This window comes from Mixophyes fleayi, chromosome 9, assembly GCF_038048845.1.
Source record: "Mixophyes fleayi isolate aMixFle1 chromosome 9, aMixFle1.hap1, whole genome shotgun sequence".
NCBI classification, from domain to species: domain Eukaryota; kingdom Metazoa; phylum Chordata; class Amphibia; order Anura; family Limnodynastidae; genus Mixophyes; species Mixophyes fleayi.
Genome location: NC_134410.1, coordinates 60,821,068 through 60,843,856, shown reverse-complemented (window position 1 = coordinate 60,843,856; position 22,789 = coordinate 60,821,068). Strand labels below are relative to the sequence as shown.

At 36.4% G+C, this 22,789-nt stretch overlaps 1 protein-coding gene and 1 long non-coding RNA gene across 3 annotated transcripts in view; one reads left to right on the top strand and one right to left on the bottom strand.

Annotated features, from left to right (window-relative positions):
* The window catches only part of LOC142101607 (uncharacterized), a 103,278-nt gene that overhangs the window by 7,960 nt on the left and 72,529 nt on the right, over positions 1 to 22,789 (top strand). For both annotated transcript variants that reach the window (XR_012679072.1, XR_012679071.1), the window contains exon 2: positions 1,022 to 1,286. This is a non-coding gene — a long non-coding RNA (uncharacterized LOC142101607). The remainder of the gene's footprint in view (positions 1 to 1,021; positions 1,287 to 22,789) is intronic.
* CDX4 (caudal type homeobox 4) lies at positions 4,119 to 13,798 on the bottom strand. Its single transcript, XM_075186020.1, is given in 3 exon segments — positions 4,119 to 4,325; positions 6,444 to 6,589; positions 13,372 to 13,798. Coding segments are annotated over 3 exon segments (780 nt in total).

Below are 22,789 nucleotides of genomic sequence, written 5' to 3'. Positions count from 1 at the left end.
CAGCTGGGCTGAAGCAGCACTCTGACTGGTCGATATGGATCAGGTGACTAAATCCAAGATGGTAGCAGCCAGGAACTGGCTTTGTCATCATTTCTGACACTTCCAAAAGCCTTAATAGCCCACAAAAGATTGGCTCCATGCAGATATTGTCTTTTTGTTAAGAGACGCGTATTGTGAAGGGCACTGCAACTACCCATAGATCTTTCAAGCTTCACACAACAAACCAAGGTTATCAGTCCCTGCCCCCTAGGAGTTTACAATCTAAATTCCCTAACACACACGCACACACAGAGACTAGGGTCAATTTGATAGCAGCCAATTAACATACTAGTGTGTTTTTAGTATGTGGGAGGAAACTGGTGCACCCGGAGGAAACACACGGGAAGAACATACAAACTCACACAGATAAGGCCATGGTCGAGAATCAAACTCATGACCCCAGTGCTATGAGGCAGAAGTGCTAACCACTAGGCCACCGTGTTGCCCTAAAAGGATACATGGAGATTATTATTGAACCCTAGTTATCATTTATTTAGTACATTCTAAAAAGTGACAGCTAGAATCTGATTGGTTGCTATAGGAAACATCTCTACTTTCTCAAACTTTCAGTTTAGTAAATATACCCCTATGACTTTTCTTTGATTTACTTTTCTAATTTTCAGAAAGTTGAAATGAAGATTGAACAATATTTTAATTCACACATAGGTGCAAGTGTGGCATAAATGAAATTATGTATGGCCTTAAAGTACAGGGGATATGGTATAATTCACATGAGCCCCTGTCCCACTGGAGCTTACATTCTCAATTCCCTACCACACAGACACAAACACTAATGTCCTTTCAATTTGAAGCCAATTTATCAGTATATTTTGGACTGTGGGAGGGAATCAGAACTGCAGGATAAACCCAAACTAACATAGGGAGAACATAGAAACTCTAGTTAATAGTGACATCAACTTTTGGGTGGAAAAGATGGGCTAAACAGAATCATTACAGTAAAACTGTTACACTTCAGTTACAGAAAACTGGAAACCACAGCTATGTAGCGGAGGATAAGATGAAAGCATAAGATGTTTATTGAACAGTTTTAAATCAGAGAATACAGGAAATGGTACAAACCGAATATTGCAGATACTGAACAGGGATTTCTGAATGAAGCTGAAAACTGGTAGCAAAACGGAATACAACAGATGCAGGTGGAATAGCTAAGTAGAGAGAAATCCGAATCAGAGATGATGATAACGATAGCAGCAGCAGCCAGAGCACAACAAGAAGGACCAGCACAGGTAACTGCGAGAGGCAGGTATAAATAGAAGGCCACCAGGTGCAAGTGATTCATTAGTGCAAGCGGTTAACCCAGTGGTTCCCAAACCGGGTGCCGCGGGTCTCCCTGGGTTGCCGTAGCAGTCTCACTGGGGTTTCGCGGAAAGGGCCGGTGGTAAGCAAGGCAGGGGCAACTTGGTAATTATTTTGGCTTGGGGGTGCTTTGAAAACATGAAGACCCTAAGGGTGCCTCAAACAGAAAGTTTGGGATCCACTGGGTTAACCCCTAGTAGTAAGAAGAAGCATGGCACAATAGCAGCACCCCTGGTGGATAAGAGGTACTGCCGGATAAGACATTCAATGTAAAGTCCAATATAGTCCTGGAAGCAGGAGCTGCCAATACAAAACAGCATTAAGATGCAGTAAAGGTGAAGGCAGATCCTGACAAAAACATGCTCAAAACCAAAACACTCATTTTATGCCCTTAGCCCTAGACATATAAAAGGCATTCAATGATGTAAACTAAAGATACCTGGAGGCTGTACTACATGCCCTTGGATTGCATTTGAACTGTATCCAAGCAAGCAAGAACAACCTTCTAAAACAGGTTCAGTAGCTGAGTGGTCTTTGGGGGGCCATGTTTCCAGAATACTCATCATAGCCAATCAGACAAAATAAGGGTGATTTCAGTTTGCACTTTCGTTTACCCCCAGAATTAAATCCATGGGCAAGCTAGTCCAATTCAATCTAGACACATTGGACGATATGATGTATGTATGATGTATCTCTCCTCACAGACTATACATTATTATACAATTACCATACCTATGATCTCACTAAACTCCTTACCAAATAATTTTTCAGGATTTATTAATAAAGTTTAGCAACTTGGTGGTGCTCAAAATATCCATTGGAACCCCACACTGCCAAACTACTTCCAATAGCAACAATGTTCTCCAATATCTTAGGGTCCATGCTACACCCTCAATCTTGTACCTATATGAAGTAAATTACACCCCACTGATTTAGAAAAGATATTCCACTATGGAATAATCTTGGATGGTTAGATTTGACTCCACCAAACTGAACATGACTACTTTACCTATTGTACTTTTTGAAATTATACCCATCCTCATTAGACCTTCAAATATTGGTCACTTTCAAAACATTATGAAATTTATGGGCCTGATTCATTAAGGAAAGTTAAACTAAAAATTGAATACGTTTTCATACTCAAGTTTTCTGGACAAAACCATGTTGCAATGCAACGGGTGCAAATTAGCTTATTATTTTGCACATAAGGAAAATACTGGCTGTTTTTTCAAGTAGCACACAAATACTTGCAACTTAATTGTACACTGAAATTTAAAGTTGATCTAGGACATGCCATACCCCAACTACAAATCTTATCAAATTTTAAATTAACCTCCCCCTCCAATGCAACATGGTTTTGCCTTACTTGCTTACTTTTGCTTAACTTTGCTTAATGAATCAGGCCCTATATGTGCAGGAAACCACAGAGACAATAGGGAGTTTATGATAAGGAAGTGGTTGGATGGCAATTTATCAGTTTCCTGGCTACTGGGATACCTCTATGCTGCTCAGATTGCCCAGCTAATGCAATTTCACATTCATCCTTCAAACTGCATATGCGTGGAGGTAGAATGCTATTTGCTTCTCCAACACTCTCCAGCCATCTCTGGATGCAGGTTTATTTAGGTGAAGAACTCTCCATATTTAGTGGTCATGCAGACACAGATACCCTGGAGAGGAGTGGAAGCTCTTGTAAATAAGATTCTTTATTAGTTAGATTCATAGTTAACTGTTCTCCCCTGAAAACCTAAAGGAATGGAAAAATATATCTACAAACCAATGTCTTAAATGTTTGGCCAAAAGGTTTTATGCAGCAAAGGACTGGAAAACCACCTTACCTGAGATGTGAGTGATCAAATTAACAAAATGCAGGATGACTTCAAAGGACATTTTTTGGGCTTCTCTATCTCAAGATACTTAATGTTATAAGTACATATGGGATCCTTGGCTCTTCCATGCATACTAAATGCTTCTGAATGAGGGGAGGTGATTTGGGGGAATAGGTGGCTTATATGCAAGCAATCCAAGGGACATGCTCACTTTTTTCTATCTCTTTCTCCTTGTTTCTTATTTTCCAAATTTCAACTAACTTTAAATTACCTTGTCTTCCATTTCTTTGTCTCTGCTATTCTTATTCATTTATAAGTTACTTGATTAGGGTGCTTATATATTACATATTAGAGAATTGGATCCTTGACATCTAAAATGAGAAAGAAGCATCTAAGCTAGAAATAACAGCCCCAACTGGTAATATGATGCTTTATTTTATAATCATTAATTTTGTCAAAATCTTTTGTCATCTGAAACACTATTTTTGTACCACAATTGTTTTCTACTATGGTGACATAATAGAATTTTAATAAAAATAAAATGAAAAGGAATTTCTCATTAAGATTTTCTATGTATTAGGAACCTATTGCAACATATATAAATACATTTCAGTCATTGAACTCTATATGTTACAGTGAAACTAAAACAAACATTGCTTTGGGTACTGTATGTGTTTTTTTCATTTTCTTGTTTGGCTTCCATGCATTGTTTCAATATTGCAAGTAAAACATTGTCAGTTGCCTCATAAGAGTTTGCTTTTAATAGGTGCTGAGAATTCAGTCCATCTGTAGAGCATTTTATATTCATCTACTTGGCAACACCTAAGCCAGTGCTCAGTGGCGTGATGTTAGTCTTGCCATTTTGTCCAAGTTTATATTTTTTCCAAACTTAGAATAAAAGGATTTTCTTCTGTCTTTGTTATAGCTTGCAGTTCACTGGGATACTGTAATCTGTGGGAAGTTGCCCAATGACTGTAATCCATCCACTGCGTGTGATTGTGGATATGATAATGCTGTCATATCCGCTGGACTGACAGATCCAGAGTCACTCTGGGCAGGGCACACACTGCCATCAAACTGTCCAATTTTTTTTATTAATTTCCTTTCTTTTGCTCGTCGATTTTGAAACCAGATTTTTACCTATAATATATAATATAATGAAATTTTTTTAAAATAAAGTAACATTTGTTTGGTTATAAAAACTTTACTTTTGAACAGAAACAAAAAATCTAATTGCTTGTTTCTTAAGAATTTAATTTGATCCTTAGGTAGAATGGTAGCGAAGGCAATCGTAGTGATGTAACGTTGAATATTCCCCTTAAAGTTTACAACACAAATTATTGTTAAGGCTTATTGCTGTTATACGTGTGTGTGTGTGTGTGTGTGTGTGTGTGTGTGTGTGTGTGTGTGTGTATATATATGTATATATATATATGTTACTCTGTCTGATCAAGCTTGAAAAACTTATCTAGTTTATATTTCCTTGTTAGACAGTGCCAGGAGGGGCAAGTACAAATGTTTTTGATACCACGTTCACACTGACCTAAAAACCCGGGATATTGCCGGGGAGGCAGTGTAAACGTGGTATCAGTAATATAGGAGGCGTTACACCGTTTTCCTAACTCATCAAACATTAAGCCCCACCCTACATACCCCCGATTCACCTTTCCACATCCTGCATTTATCCTGTTTTAAAACAGCTGTGGCCATAAGCTGTGGATGGTTTAATTGAAGAAAATGGACCTATGCAATATCCCAAATTACACCACCAATTCAGCTTTAAGCTTCTCCATTAGACAGGAGTAGAGATTTTGAGTACATCCACCCTCTCCTTAATTAAAAACACCCTCTGAGAAACATGCCCCCTTCTCAAATTGCACACCTTTCCCTGAAATTCAGCTTTAAATCTCACCAAATTCAAAGCTGAGTGTTATTTGAGTGAATAAGAAAATTGTTATTGTCATGTTTTAGTGCTGCTCCCTCTTGCGGGCCAAACAACTATTAGCAATGCCAGACTGCGGTTCACCTTCGTGCCCTACACAGAAATCTAATTGTCTATTAAGAGTTCAGAGTATTGACAGCAATATCACCCGTTGCTGACAGCTGCTGTGAGTGAAAGCCGGCAGCAACATATGGAATCACTGCTTGAATAGGGGGATGTCACGGCAGTGGGTTAGTAACCAGATATGACTTTACACTTTACTTTTGCCCTTTACATAGCTGTGCATGTTAGTTTTGGTATCCGGTGTGGCACTGCACATTACCTTTGGAACCAGAAACAGCTCTGCATATTAGTCTGTGCACCAGATATGAAAATGTAGGGTCGTATCTAGTGCTATGCAAGAGGGGCGGCCGCCCAGGGCGTAAACATGAAGGGAGATGCAGGGAATTAACATTTACATTAATTTGGTTAAAACTGATGGTTTGGGACGTCGCATTTCCTTTTTGCCCCAGGCACCAACATTTATAGTTACAGCTCAGTGACAATGGGCATTATTAGTTTTGCACTAAATATTGGTATATGTATTTAATTTGGTTCCAGATATAACTACACATTAGTCTTGACAACAGATATAGTTGTGCTTATTAGCCTGGGCAACAGATATGGCTAAGCACTTTAGTTTTAGCAAAATATGTCTTTGCGCATTTCTTTTGACACCAATCTGACTCTTTCATAAGTTTTCCTTAATAAATATACCTCACTCACCTTTGTTTCCTCCTATGAAAAAACTCGATATTAATAATAAAATGAAGTCAATTGGTCACTGAATATTTAAATGTAGTCATTCCTTAAGCACAAAGCTTCAATATCAATGTTTTAGTTTGCCTTTTACATGGGCTGGTAAATAGAAATAGATACAGCTACTTGGATGTTACTGGACCTGTTAGCATGGTTGGAAGATGACCACACACACATACAGACTGTTAGTGGTCATCTTTTGACTGGATTTAAAAAAACATGTGGTAGCTTAATGCGGTAGGGACTGATGTGACTGATTACATTTCCCCTGCAAATTACTGTGTAACATGATGGTGCTTTGGAGATTAAAATATATGGAAGTGTTATATATTCTGTGTTGCCTTACTGTCTGGTTATATAGACTTGTTTTTTTTATAATAAAAAGTTTAATTATAACAACATATATATCATTGCACACACATTGGACAAGAATCCTTTCACCTTTAAATCAGATGCTATCTTGAAATGTGCATACATTAATTTCATTCATGCGTGTACAGTGGTAATGTGCTATATACCTGTCTGTCCGACAAACCCAAACTCTGTGCAATTTCAGATTTTCTTCGGATAGTGATGTATCTATTGGAGAGGAATTCTTTTTCAAGTTCTAATCTCTGATGATCAGTGTAGACCACTCTGTATTTCTCTTTTGTCCTTGTCCTTCCTATGTAATGCAAATGAAAAATAAATAAATTAAATGTTACATTTTACATTATTTAAACTAGTTGACTAAACTGATAAAGTTTAGACTTGTTTTTTTCTTTAACATTTAAATAAATTGTGCCTCAATCTATGAGATAGATATTAGGGTGAAAAGATATTGTGTAACCGTTTCCATCCAGTCTAGTCCATTTTTATGGGTGTGTTTGTTTATTGTTTTTTTGGCGGTGGTTTCTATTTGTTTCTTAACATTTTGTAAGTCTTAACAATAGCCTTAAAGTTGGCTCATGCATTTCTGAATTAGTTTACTCCAATTTCAGTCCCCTTAATCAAGAAATCCTTTTATTTATTTCAAATTTAACATAGCTGTATTCGCTTTTGACACATTTGAATGCTTCTATCATATTACATCTTTCTCTTCTGTTAGCTCTATGGGTGCAATTTAATTGGCTACAAGGTTTTGTAGAGGCTTTGCCTGTTATGTTTACACGTGATGTGCAAGTAATGATCTTCACTGATAGGGGTAAGAGCAAAAATTAGTGATTATATCAGTACTGCAAATGCCGTAATTTGTGCAGAGACATGATGCATCAGGCTACTACAGAATCTTGCAGATAATTGAATCGCCCCATATATGTTCACCTCTTGCAGTCTTTCTTAATAAGTATTGTTGTGTAGTCCTCTACTATTTTAGTATTTTGTCTGAGCTTACTACACACTGTCTCATGTCCTTTAGCCAAACATTTATCCATTCCAATCCAAAAAATTCACTAAACTTATTTGATGTTATCTCCCAGCAGCGAATTTTATAACTTGATTGACTCTAAGTATTTAATAATTCTTCTTTCTTAATTTTTAAAATAATTCATTATTTTCCCTTCTATTGATGTTAGTCTCAGAGATATATAATTATTCTATTTAACCCTACAGTATTTTTGGTGTAGTGAAACTATATTTGCCATTCTCTAACCTGATATGATTACATTTGCTGCAAGTACTACCATTAGTCTTTGATGTGTACCATCTGGACTGTTGTATGCAATACATGACTCTTCGAATGGTGGTCACACATGGTCCATCCTGCTGCCTGTATCAGTGTCCAGTTTGGCCATACACGTGGGTGACCAAATTGAAAGAGATCCAGTTACTCAGACTCACCAACATTCCCATTAGTAGTCTGATTAATTGCGATTGGATTATTATAGGGATAGTTTCTGAGACATGTACTGCAATTTTGGATTAATTGCTGCTCATATTACAGTGTGCGGGGCAGTATAACAAATGGCCTCAGTGCTATGGTGCAGGGATAATAACCACTGTGCCAGTTTCATGTACATATACATATTCCTGACCAAGCTCAGAAACTGCTGTCTCATAGCTTTGTAATGAATTAAGTGAACATTTACATTTACAGCCACTATAAATTGTTGCTGCCAAACTGAAAGTACTTGTCTTACTGGAATACTTCCAGTGAACTAGGGTTTTGACCTGTGTGATCCTACCAGGTGTTTTTTTAGGACAAGCTATGAGACAAAAAGTGTTTTCCCCCAAGTGAATACAAAAGGTACAAAGCAATTACTAGGAGATCTTATCAGAAAACTCTCATTCAGGAACTCAGACCAATTGGGGTAAAAAGTATAAACCTTAAACAAATGGCAGACTTCCTTTCATCTTAGGAGAAAGGTTAAATATTGAACATAAAGAGTCCATTATACTATGAGTTAAATACCACCTACAAAATTATATTTTTTTGAACAAACTTTAGGAAGGCTTTTAGACTTACATTTTCAAGAGACATTTCCATAGGAAACATTTAACCATTTAACAAATTTTAAGAATTTCTGTTGTTCCCAGTCACTGCCCCCATTGCCATGTCTTTGTCTACTTTCTTGTCTGTAACGGTTCCAAGAGGCTCCATAGTTTTTAAACACTGTCTCCACAAAAGACATTATACATCTGTAGTCTGATTTTTTACAACACATATTCCTACACAGGATCAATCAGATACATGGTTGCCAACTGACCATGAATTTACAGATAATAAAAAATATGCAGAATTATTTGTTACATCAGTAATGATATAACATTTGTTGCCACTGTTGTATTACATATAGAAGTGCCAAAACAAGTAGTGTGAGGCTGTATCAGTTGGGAACTTTAGTACTGAACCTCCATCCTGATCGAAACTGATACCGCTTTCACTTTTGTCAGAATTTGATTTATAATATGTAACTAATTTAACTGATCATCAGTAAAAATATTTACAAGTGTTGGCAAAATTGTTTAGTCACCCAACTCTGGCATTTGGATCTTTGTTAAAGTGAAGGTCGCAACACAAATTGACTGAATGTTGCCTAGGACTCCTTTTTATTTAATATAAATGTCATTATAAAAGACCATTTCAGCTACTTTTTTTCAGTATGCCAAACTATCACATTTGCATTGTTTATATTTATTTTGCTATTATATAACAAATTACATATCAAGTACTTCCTCTTACCCTTTAAATTTTCATTCAGCTTCACATTATCAGATCTTTACTTTTCCATATGCTCTGGGAAATTCTGATTACTGATCTCAAACTTTTGCCTCCTTTTTGTAACTGTACACCCCCTACGCTCTTTCATATACAAGTACAAGTTTTATATATATATATATATATATATATATATATATATATAAAACCTGGTGAACTGCTGTATGGCAGTGTAATATGTACATCCCCAGTGATATGTGGTAGCTACAACTACACTATACATGTTGTTCTCTATACCTTACTTTTTGTGTGTGTACTTATCGATATCCAATTAGACTTAACTCCTTGGGGCAGACATACCTACCCTTGGTGTTTATTTATAATTGGTTTTATATACTTATTGGCACAGTGTACATTGCATGGTGCTATAGAAACACATCTATTCTTGCATGTATAGACATATCTTATAAATAAATATTATATTCTAATAAACAGACACATGTTATGCATGGACTTTAGTGTATTAATGCCTTGTTCAAGTAACCACAAAACATTTGAAATAGAGGTTAGTAGGGTTTTGAGCTAATTAAACTAAAGTAGTTTTTGGATATAAAAACTGTTTTTGCTCCCCCACATTATTCTTTTGTATTTCAAATGTTAAAGTTGTGTTTCTGTTGTTCTGTTGGCACATTATATATTAATCAGGTTGACATGCTTTTGCCACACTAGATATGCTTAATTTGTCACTTTTATGTAGTCACTAGTTTAGCTTGTATTGTTTCTTACAGTCATACATGGTTAGGATTACTGAAGTAAAGTGTAAGATTTATTGTAGTGGTAAAACTACTGCTGCTGGTACAACACCTTACATACAAGTCTCTTATGTCTACATTTAATTTATGAAGTAACTACTACCCTGCAACAAGTTGTGGAAACGATCGTTAATTTTTACAAGACCATAAAAGTAACTGCTCAGTAATCACTGCTGATTTATTTTCTTCTAACATACAGATTCATTTTAATAATTATTATTATATTATTCGCTGAATGCTAATGGCAAGATTCAAGTTTGTCCAAATCCTTAGGATTTAGCCAATTGCACCTAAATCCTGCTTTCCCTGTGAATTTAGAGTTATTCTTTCCCCACTGTAATAATAAAGAAACAATTTAATGATTTCGGTCCCTCCTCCACAATTTTAATCTGCAAATCATTCCTCAGACCTCAAATATCTATCCATATTATACTGTATATTTTATGAAAACAAAACTGCAGTTCAACAACTGCCAATTGAAACTGCAGTTTAACAGACACTAGTTGTAATACTGCTGTAGCCTTTGGCCTCATTTTTTCAATAAACTCGTGATTACTTGAATAATGGCAATAACCTTCAATGAGGTTGTCACTTTTTATTAGTATGGGATTAAAAATGCAACAGCCCTGGGTGCTATTTGTTTTTGTTGCACAATAGGAATGTGGAGGAGGGGTAATCAGAGACTGGTGCTTACATGGCAGGAAGGGCAATAAAGCTCAATACAAGTCTTCAAATGGCAATAAAAGAGCGCACAAGGCAACTTATTTAGTGGGATCATTTGCATTAGTTTAGTAAGTTTAGAAGAAAACACTTGGTCAAGGGAAATTTTTGTGTATGTGATAACTAATTTTTCTTTTTTTTTGTCCTAGAATAAACAAACAATAAGGGTCATTTAGTAGGGTTATTGGTGCTTAGTTATTACTTGAAACAAATGCATAAACATAACTATCAATATACAAAATAGATAGTGAACAGCTGCTTGTACACAGCTAGGTACACAGCTAGATGCTCATTGTCAGTCATGATTTGAAGTAGGTACACGTTGTATAGGTGTAAGAAGAGTTGCTAGACCTCCCTTCTGATATAGGAAATGTATATGCCACTCACAGTATGCATACTACATACTTGCCAACATTTTTTTTTTTTCTTCCGGGAGATGCCGGCTGGGACGTGGGCGTGCAGGGGGCGGGGCTGCGAAATCGCGTCATTTTGGCCCCGCCCCCGTGACGGAATGACGCAAATCGCGTCATTTTACAGTGGGGGCGGGGCTAAACGCCGCGATTCCGGGTGAATCGCGGCGTTTAAACTAAATTTTTCCCCCTTCCTATCAGGGAGATTGCCACACTCGTCCGGGAGACTCTCGCAAAATGCGGGAGTCTCCCGGACAATGCGGGAGAGTTGGCAAGTATGGCATACTACAAGACAGAGCTGCAGCCATTTTAGTTTGTTTTTTAATGTTATTAAAAGTAAGATCTGGCTCAGGTTTGAAACTTGCTTTGAATTCAAGTGTGCTGTATTTAATAATGACTTTTTGTGCCATTATCTGGACATTACAATCTTTCAGATTTGAGCCAGCCATTATATTTGAGATTATTACACAAGTGATGAATCTGTCAATCTGTGAGAAGTCTGTAGTAATTAAGGTCTCATACACCCGATCATTGCATCTCACTTTATCTTTGGATTTTTTTAACTTGTTGTTTATACCTGAATATGCAGATGTCTGTCAGTTTAATACATTTATAAGATATGATCAAATCTGCTTTTGTGTGAACTTCCACTATCACTGCACTGCTCCATGATTATTTTGCTTGTCTCCCCTAATGTGATCTAGTGATGTAATTTATATATGTATATATATATATATATATATATATATATATATATATATATATACACACACACACATATATATATATAAACACATATATACACAAACTTCTTTCACTTACATGTCTTTAATACTCTTATGTCCACATGCCCACTTTTTACACATTAAAATTTTTGATAGCTATATATCCATTCCTAGTGCCTATCTGACATTTATAACATTTTCCCTAATCTAGAGCTTTCTAGAGAGTTGTACCTCTTTGCTATTGGACTATTTTTTTTGTTTAACTCTTCAGTTTCATGTATATATATATATATATATATATATATATATATATATATATATATATATATATATATATATATATATATATATATATATATGTTGCATGAAGACTGTATTGTTTATTTATTTGTTTGTTGACTTTGTACAAATGTGAAAATTCTAATTTATATTTTGCTTTTGAATATGTAAGCCAACTATGTGTACATGCTTAGAATCTGCTAAAATGTTGGACACAATTTACTGTGTTCCTATGTAATTATTTTTTTGTTCCTATGTAATTAGAATGTTTTTTTTCTTTTGCAACCAAAACATTGTGTTTTTGCAACCAATACATATGATTAATCCATGATAATTGCTTAATGCTTGAAAAAATCTCATAAATTGTATTTAGAATTTATTCTAAATAGAACCAGTCTTACATTCAATTAGATTTACTTAAAAAATGTGGTCATGTGTGAGACATTGTTATATTTCGTTGTTAACTACATTTTTTAAAACAAATATTCTATATTTCTTTGGTTTGTAAAATCTCTGCAGAATGCAGAATATGTTATTACTATTTCGATAGAAATAATAATACAAACTTGGAAGCCTGATTTTGCAAATGGAAAATCGCAATAATTTCCCCACAGTAAAATTATAAATTAATTTAAACATAGTTGCCAATTTGCAACAGTCTGTTTTGTATTTTTTTATGATGTTAATGTGTTTACTTTTTATCATCATACTTTTTATTATCATACAGTACAAATAGACCAATACTACCAATCTCTGTTGGTTTATGCCCTATGTAGAATGACTGTTTTGCTGAACTTGGACACCTTTAATGTGTATTATTATTATTTCTCTCATTTTTATTCTTCTAGATACTTTAACTAAAAATATTGCAGTTATAAATAATGTATTTATGCAGTACAAAAACACAGTTATATACACATATTGTTTTTTCCTATTACATTTATTCAGTATATGAATATATTAGTTTTAAACAATTATGTAGAATGAAAGAGATCCTGTCACGAGGTTTAACATTTGCTTTTTATTTGCGTATTCCATAATTCCTTGTGCACTATCAAATAAGCACAAAATCTGTTTTCCTCCATGATGCTGTTCAGGGGAGAATATTTTATACAGTGCATTTTCAAAGCACTGTTTCTGGGACGCTTTTCTTGAAACCTTACAGTAAGATAACTTTGAGGCCAGCCTAATGTATACTGGCAGTGTGGCTCTAGTTAAATGCACACAATATTACATGTTCTCTCACAGGTGAGAGAGACAAATGAAAATCAAATGTGAACATATGGACAAGTTCTGTTTATGAAAAATGTATCTAAATATATAATATTTTCTATTTTGAAGGAAGTAATAAATGCAAAGCTTACCTGTTGGATTTGTGTGTATAGTTTTTCTAACCCAGTCATAAGACTGGTGTCTTTGGTTGTTGGATGACGTTTGTACTACATTCACTGTATCAAGAGGCATCACCCCAGATCCAGAGTGATGCATTGTGCTATATTCATGAGCTTCATACATTATCTGACCATTAGATAATCCAGATATTGCTGAAGAACTTGTTGCAGATGGTCCAGGGCCATAGCAATTATATTCTTCTGCTTGTACTCCATAATGGTGTCCCCAAGAGTCGGAAGGATGGCTCAGGTTGTCCATGCCATGTACATTGTGGTATGCCATATAATCTGAGTAGTGGGAATTTGATGGAAAATTCTGCATTGGCAAACTGCCATTCGGGTATTTCCTACATCCAGGATACATGCTGTTTTCTTGATCCACAAACTAACTTACATACATTGTTGGTATGGTCACCTCATGTAAATCTCAGACATATTTTTTCCAAAATCACAGGTCTTGATTCGTCTTTTTTCTTGTCCTTAACTAATTTTTACTCTTCTCTGTAGTTGACAGTTGTAGGATTGTAAGCAATAGCTGAACGAGTTCTGTTCTCTTCTAATGTAGATACTACTGCCACCTCCCTTGAAATGGCATTTGCATTGCAATGAAAGAGAAGCATGCAGCCAACTCCACCTTGCTGTAGGTTATAGTGCTTCCTTTTCACAGTTATCCCATTCTCAAGTCTCCTCCCTTAAAGCAATTTATTTTATGGTAGGGTGAAAACAGGACTTTAAGTATAAACCTGAAACCATTTTGTTTAGTCATTTGTAACCTGGTAAAATAAATGTCCAATATATTTCCAATATATGCACATTTCTTTGGTGTGTCACAAAACAGCAAGAGGTTACTTAAACATACTGACATATATTCAATTTTAAATCATATTAATGAGCAATATGTGTAAGCAGGAACAAATGTTTGTTAATGAACTGATTTTTGCTGTTTTAATAAATGTTACCATTAATCAAGTATTGCTTGCTATTTATTATTGCATGATGGAGCGCTTACAAAAAAATGTACTGCATGCTACATTTATGCACCTTTGAGTATTTACACTGTGTTGCACTAAGTGACTTTGTGAATCCTCTTATGAATCAGTGTGATCCCTTTTCCATTTGAGATGCCTTATGCTCCTTTTAACAGTAGTTGAATTGAACAGAACTCAGGTGGAGGAGCAGCATGGTCTTAACATTTGAGTGCAGGTGCCCATAATGCGGCATACCCACAACGCTGCTACGCATCCATGGTATTATAACTTTGAGCTGTGCTTGGCCAGGAAGTTGAATAGTCCCCTAAGGACAATTTGTCCTATTTGACTTGCTTTCATAGCTGCGCTCAACTAGCTAGTTGATTGCCGCTCAAACTTGGTGTACCATGGATGTTAAAAGTGCTGTAAGTACGCAGGCTGAAATTATAATTAATTATTTAGGATTGGTGCATACTACAGGGTTTTCAGTCAATTATCGGGCTATTCACACGATAAACGACCTTTCAGCCAGATATCGCATTAGTGTGTATAATCCAATGATGAACCAAAGCACTTAGTATCGTTTAATTTGATTTTTAAACTGATCTAAAAATCTTGTTCAACAGTAAAACAATGTTGTTCCAGTTCTGCAGTGTGTATGCACTTAGGACCAGCAGTTTCCATAGATCTCTATGTAGTGTGCAGAGTCACAATCTTTTCAGCCAATGGTTATGACAGATGAAGTGCACGATCTGAAGGTAAATCTTGTAAACCATGTTTAGTGTGTACACATGAATAATCATGCTGATCGGGACTTTTTTTCCCCAGTCTGTAAAATCCGTTAAATATATTGCATAGGGAGAAATTTTCTGTAGTGTGTACACAGCCTTATACCGTGTGTTTTTGTGAGCAAACAGATGATAATTGTTTCACTGTTTTCTGGTCTTGTGGATATGTTTCTTTAGACTGGGTACACACTACAGAATGTACCGATCAATGTGTTGTCTATAATGATTTAACTAATGACTAAAAAAAAAAATCTTGATCAGCATGCCAATTCATGCTCACGCACTATACATCTTTTAAAAGATTTACCCTCAGATCTGTGCTCTTCAACTTTCATAACGGTTGGCTGAAAAGATCAAGACTTTGTAAACTCTATGGAGATCCTGATTGTGAGTGCATACAAACTGCAGGATTGGAAGGATGTCGTTCCATAGCTGAATGAAATTTATAGTTCTGAACAAACAAATCAAACAATGGTCGGTGCTTTGGAATGACTATCGTTCATAGTCTAAGTGTATACACAATTGCGACATTGGGCTGAACGGTCGTTTATCGGGAGATTGGCCCCATACTTGGCTGAAAACAATGTAGTGTGTGCCCAACCTTAGTGAGTGTTGTGTGCAAACCACAGGTTTTATGGCTTAAGTCATTTACATTTGCATATCTGCTCCTAAAGGATCCAAAAATGTTATTGAAATAGGGAAACACTGCTCATGTGTCAGACACATTTCAAATAAAATATGAGGTTGTAACCAAGATAAAATTGGCTAGTTATGGATAGTTATTTTTACTGTTCAGGTGTCCATTTTTCATTATTGTTAATGCACATTTACTGCTTTATTCCAAATAGGTTGCTTGTTTTATACTTTATATAGATATAGATTTTTTTGTAGTGCATATTGCTATAGATGTTATAGTAAAAAAAATGGAGTGTTGACATACCCATGTCCATGTAAAATAACAAACCCTTGGTGGCCTTGAAACACAAAGAGGATGTTATCCAGTTAACACTGCATGAGAGTAATTGACCAAATGAATACTCAGCAGAAGGGTAGACTTGATTACTCTGTGGGTTTATCTCTGTCTCAGTAAACAAAATATAGTTACTATTGCTTTAGAAAGTAAAAATGGTTGAATGCATTAAAGTTGGTGAAATACAATTGTGTCTATAAAAATAATATCATGCAAGTGTAAGTATAATGCAGTACCCAAAGCTCGTTCAGTCAGCTTCCTACCAACAGCTCTTCACAAAGCCAATAGTATTAAAATTCTATAATGGAATCATTGAACCTGAGTCCCGAACATGGGTTCTACTACTTGAGTTGGAGAATACAATTTTTCATGGCTATCCTTTAAATTGCTAATAAACAGTTGACAAAACTAGTGTTTCATGTTGTTACTTTTATAGGCTTCCTCAGTGCTCATACCTACAAACCGTAGTACAGTCTCCCATGATGCATTGTCAATGAACTGCATTCAGTGGGAAGTTAAAAGTTAATGAAGCATTAGAAAACCTTAGAATAGTGATCTATTCATCACTATAAGAACTGCTCATTGCTCTAACCATTGGCTTTAAATGGCAGTCAGACCAAAAATACAAGCTGTGTCCAGGGTCTTTCCTGTATTTAAAGTCAGTTCCATGAGTACAGGGAGTGTAGTCCTCATAGTGATTAATCAATTGCTATTTTGAGGACTACTGATGTTTTGTTTATTTCCTAGTGATAGTGATAACAGAGTTGGTTTGTGATGGTGCCTATATGACCTCAATGATGCACTGCATCAATTTGGTTTCTCGATCTGAATGATTTGCCAGTTGGTTAAAATTAACTGGATGTAAAAAAACAAATATTAAGGTAATGCTCAGCTCCTGCAACACCTTGGGTGAATAAACTGAAAATTTATATTTTTTAAAATATAATGGGGCAGAGAATTATGTTGAGGCGGACCATTAATGTTAGTTGTAGTCTATGGTCACTCGTATCATCTTCCTGAAAGAGGTCAGGCCTCCACATTCTAGACAAAGTTCAGGTGCGTTTAATGTTACAGCCTCTGCTTTGTGAAACCCAGACACGGACGACAATACTGTTTTCTGACTTGACATTCTAGAGAATAATATATATATATATATATATATATATATATATATGTATTAGATTTGCATCCGCTACAGTGTAAATATACAATACAGCTAATTAAAAGCTGAATAACTCTGTCATGACTATGACAGTTAAAATGTGCATGCTCCAGTTTATTTCTATGCTACAGAGTGCATTATTAATATGGTCTTTGATTTATAAGGCACCACAGTTCTCCGCAGCATCAAAAGGGACTGGATATACTTGTGGTCTATAAAGTTGCACAGTTCTATGGAACAGCAGCACCGAGGCGTCAATGTATCATAGGCTCTGCATGGTGTTTACATTGTTGATTTTCTAATTAGTCTACCCCATTTGCTGCCCAACAATGTTTAACATCTATGGAAAATAGCACAGATTGGAGTTCGTTTTGCTGGGACAGTATGACCAGATTAAGTTAATGGAAAGACTCATATGAAATTAAAATTCACTCTACAGACCTTACCACTTGACCTTTTCAGTTTGGCACAAAATGCTTCGTACCGCAACTTTCCAATTAATTTACTGTTGCAGTTACTCGCGCTGAATCATTTGATGAAAAGAATGTTTTTACAACATCAGCTAATCAAACCAGCAGAGGTAGCTGCAAGAGAATGTTAAGGGGAGAGCAATTTGTACCAAATGAAAGATTATTTTGGAGGGTCTGTGTTTGACTGTGGTTTCGCTCATTATGTTTACAACTTTTCAGACCAGTTAGCCATCCTGGGCTGATTAGCACAATCTGGGGAGAAGGCCAGCTTGAGGTTCATTCACTATTGATCTTGAGATGAGTTGTACATGCAGTACCATTTTAAATGCATTGGGATCCCTATGCCTGCACACCCATTCTGTTTGATAATGTACAAGAGTGTAGAGGAGAGGCCTACTCCATCTGTGGTGTGCTCTCCATATAGAATACGTGTTTGAATGAGCTCACAAGTTAACATTATGATGTTATGACAGCGAGTTTTATAGTATACGTAAGAAAATCACAAACCCATTATAATACCTAATTGGTGCACATGCTTCACAGAAACAAACCAAAATGCGATCACCCAGCCTCTGAGACCATGCCAATGTCAGGTACGCCTGTGAGATAAGCCTTCTAGGTGGAATAGCGCTTAGCCCACCAAACTGTACATAGAAACACAAAGAATGTCGGCACACTCAGGAATCTGGCCTCGCAAGAAACTCTTTTTTATTGAATCAAAGAAAGTGCAGTAGTAATATACAAGTATTACATCACAATTCTGGACACATTTCTGAACACAATTCTGTGCTCATATCTTACTAAAGTTTCAGTAGAATATAAGCTCTGCTTATAAACATTGCATATTTTCATTGAAATGACCATTACCACTACAGGGCAGCACAGTGGCCTAGTGGTTAGCACTTCTGCCTCACAGCACTGGGGTCATGAGTTCTATTCCCGACCATGGCCTTATCTGTGTGGAGTTTTTATGTTCTCCCTGTGTCTGCGTGGGTTTCCTCCCACACTCCAAAAACATACTGGTAGGTAATTGGCTGCTATCAAGACCCTAGTCTCTCCCTGTCTCTGTGTGTGTGTCTATATTAGGGCATTTAGACTGTAAGCTCCAATGTGGCAGGGACTGATGTGAATGAGTTCACTGTACAGCGCTGCGGAATTAGTGGCGCTATATATTACAGTCTAATATTTGTATGTGTGGATCTAATGTAATGTAAGTACCCAGCGAGCTAAGGCTGAGATTGCAGAACTGATACAAGTCAATGTAAAACACACATTCATGTGTATAATTAGGTGCCACATTCATAGTTTTCAGATAGCTCCTTTAATTTTTAATGCTTAGTTCTACCTGTTTTATTCCTAGCTAAATATGCTTTAAATATTATTTTTATTTAATTTCACAAAAATAATATTTTTGGTGACTTTTCATTATATGATTAGCTATTATACACTTTTAAGAAGGTCACATTTGTATTGTAAATATTCTAGTGTTTTCACCCTCTATTCTTGAAAGGTAAAATGCCATGATGATCTTTTTCTTAGTTACCATAGATTAGATCTCAGGAGCCATAAATCATATTCTTAGTCTTCTTTCTTTTTAACCTTGGTCTATGTTACAGAGTCCAGACACTTTAAGATACTAAGGAAATTGCTGATTTGTTAACTCTTTTCACTGGGATGGTAGATTTCAAAGAATGTAATCTGAAAACTGGCATTTCCTATAACAGAAACAGCAGACCTGTTACATCAATAATGTACTTATAATACCATAAAGTAGTAAATGTTACCGATCATGTACTGTGGCAAAGATTGTGAATGGATGGGGTTAGCACATACGTTTGTTGTTACAATATGGAAGGTAAGTATTACATAACTGTGAAAAGCACCACAGATTCGAGGCATTGTTGAAAATAATGCAACTGTAATAACAAAACAAAAAAAAGGTTAAATTTTTCAGAATACATTAGATCAGTGGTTCCCAAACTTTTGCAGTTCGCGGCACCCTTAGAGTCTCCATAATTTTTTCAAGGCACCCCTCCAAAATAATTATCAAGCAGTCCCGTTTTATAAGTAGTCAAAAAAAGTAATAAGTACTTAGGTCAGGACAGAAATACTTATTTAGTTGTATGCAAAACTAATACACATAAATCCAAGGGAAAAGAATATTTTTGTATATTTTTTTCAATTATATTTCTGTTAAAGAATAATTTACAGCTAACACACACTGTGCCCCCTGCATCCACACACTCTGTGCCCCCTCTGCATCCGCGCTCTGCCCCCTCTGCATTCGTGATCTGCCCCCTCGTGGACAGGAAGAAGAAAAAAAACCAAAACAACTTACTAATCCTGCAGCGCCCGGGGCCCAGCATCCTCTCTCCTGCTGCTTCTCACTGAATATGCCGGGCGTGATGACGTCAGGCCCGGCATTCAGTGAGGAGAGAGGAGGATGCTGGGTCCTGGGCGCCGCCAGATTGGTAAGGATTTTTTATATATTTTTTTTCTTCTCCCTGTGACAGCGCCCCGGCGCACAGTTTGGGAACCTAGGCATTAGATAAATACCATGACTGTGGTAGATGATTTTTATTTATATTATCAGTATGGGTGTGTTCAGGTAATATATGATGAAGTGAAGAATTAGAAACAAGTAATTGCACATTGAAAACCAATGTATAGCTTTGTTTTAACTCATTTAGCTTTGTCAAGGAGTTAGTGGGCAGCAGTGGTGGATCCCAGGGGGAGGGGAGGGTATTGCATGGTTCCTGTGGCTGCACACTACGTGCAGGTTAGTGTCGCTGTCAGCACAGGCAGACAGATTAATTGGTTGCTGACTAACGTGAACCCAAATGTGTGCCTGCGTTTGTGTGTGTGTTAGGGAATGTAGGCTATAATCTCCAGTGGGGCAGGAGCTGATGTGAATTGCAAATATTCTCTGTACAGGACTACATAGGGTGGACTTAGACTTTATTGTTATGGGGTGGGGGGTTAGCATAGTCAATCACCCCCTTCATTCTGATTGGCAGCCCCTGGTTGATCATGCACCATAGTCCTGGCCTGCCCCCTTTGATCGGTGTCTAGGTGATTTAAAAGGTATGCTTGTGCTGCAAGGGGGATGGGGGGGTTTACCTTGATCGCCCCTCCTGGATCCGCCACTGGGACTTCGTTACATGGTGAAGTTATATAAATAAACAATAACAATTGTAAAATGAAACAAGGCAGCACGTCTTTACAGAAAAGATGATAAATCTAAGGAATGTTCTCGTGGAATAATTTGTACAGTTATAATGGAAAAAAAATGATATAACAAGCAAGGATATTGTAAGAACTTATAACTAAAGCAAAACGCACAAAAACAAATGACAACTCACCCCAGCAAATTATTGTTATTTTTATTATCATTATCCTATATTATTGTAGCACATATTATAAATCATATGTACATTTTGTTCTCACAGGAGAAGCTGCTGAAATTGAAATTAAGGGCCTTATAGGTGGACATAGTTTCTGGCTAAAATTGTATACAAAAAAACACAGTGTGAAGTATGTTGAGTTGGACGCATCTCAGCGTATCGTCATTAGTAGGAGTTTGTATCTTACACCAGGGTTGAGCACCCGCAACAGATACGTTACCTCACAATAAACTCAGATAATCTTCCATGCAGAAAACACTGGTGTACATTGCCATGCATCTTCATAGAGCTGACAGTGGTGGCACTAATAGGTTTAAACATTTGCCTATGCCTTGCATTCACTTAGTAAACATAGCTTGACACGGATCATCAGTACTTACTGATGTTATTTTAAATGCTTGACTGACCAAAAACAGAACAATTGCTCATTGTCCATTATCTGTTTGAAACAAGTTGGGTATGTGAACTTTGTTTCATTTAAAGGTACTTTTGACACCAAATTATTCCTGCTTCAATTTTAAATGAACCATGACATCACTTTGTGTGTTAGGGACTTTGCTCATGTCACTGTTTAACTCCCAGTCTATGGCTTCCTGGTTGCCTCAATTCTCCTCAAATCATGAAGCAGCCCCTATCACATGTAGCCCTCTTCCCACTAATTCAATCACAGAGCGGACAGATCACTGCCTGCCACAAGATTGGCACTGAAACAAACTGTGCTGCTGTGAACATTCTGATGATATGATAAATTATGAATAAATTAAGGACATCTTGAATGAACGACAGATGAAGACTGAATAGAATAAGGTGCTCTGTGCCTGTTCAAATACACCTTAAACAATTTTAGTGAGTATTAATGGCCAAGGGGTATATTTACGAAACTGGAGATGTTGCCTATAGCAACCAATCAGATTCTAGCTGTCGTTTTGTAGAATGTACTAAATAAATTATAACTAGAATCTGATTGGTTGCTACAAGCAACATCTCCACTTTTTCAAACCTGCAGTTTAGTAAATTTAGCCCCAAGACTCAAATCTCTGTTTTCACCTTTTCTAGTGCATGTTTCCTTTTGGGTTATCAGGTTTTCTGCTACAGTTTAAGAACATACCTGTAAGTTCATTGGCTTCTGATGAAATTGAGTGTGTGTGTGTGTGTGTGTGTGTGTGTGTGTGTGTGTGTGTGTGTGTGTGTGTTGCATGCTAGATGCTAGAGAATTTAGACTGTAAGCTTTACTAGAGCAGGGACTGATGTCAATAATTCAATATTCTCTGTAGAGTGCTGCATAATACATTGGTGCTATGTAAATAAAGAGTGATAAATAACTGATGACCCATTTCATATAGCAATGAATGATTCCTATGTATACCTTTGTTCAAGCAAATCAAGAAGCGCAGTTAATGCAGGACAACATGCCACAAATGAATGTTTGTGGAATGTTGTGTATAAGACCATAGTATTTATATTTGTTGTGGTTATAAATAGGAGAAAGTAACAGAATATATTTGTGCATAAATTCTGTCCAACATTTCCCTCTCACCAGGTACATAATTATTTGCTCCTTTGTTAACCACGTAATACTGAGGTAACCTGCACTAAATTATTTTCTGAATTAATGGCAAATCATGCCTT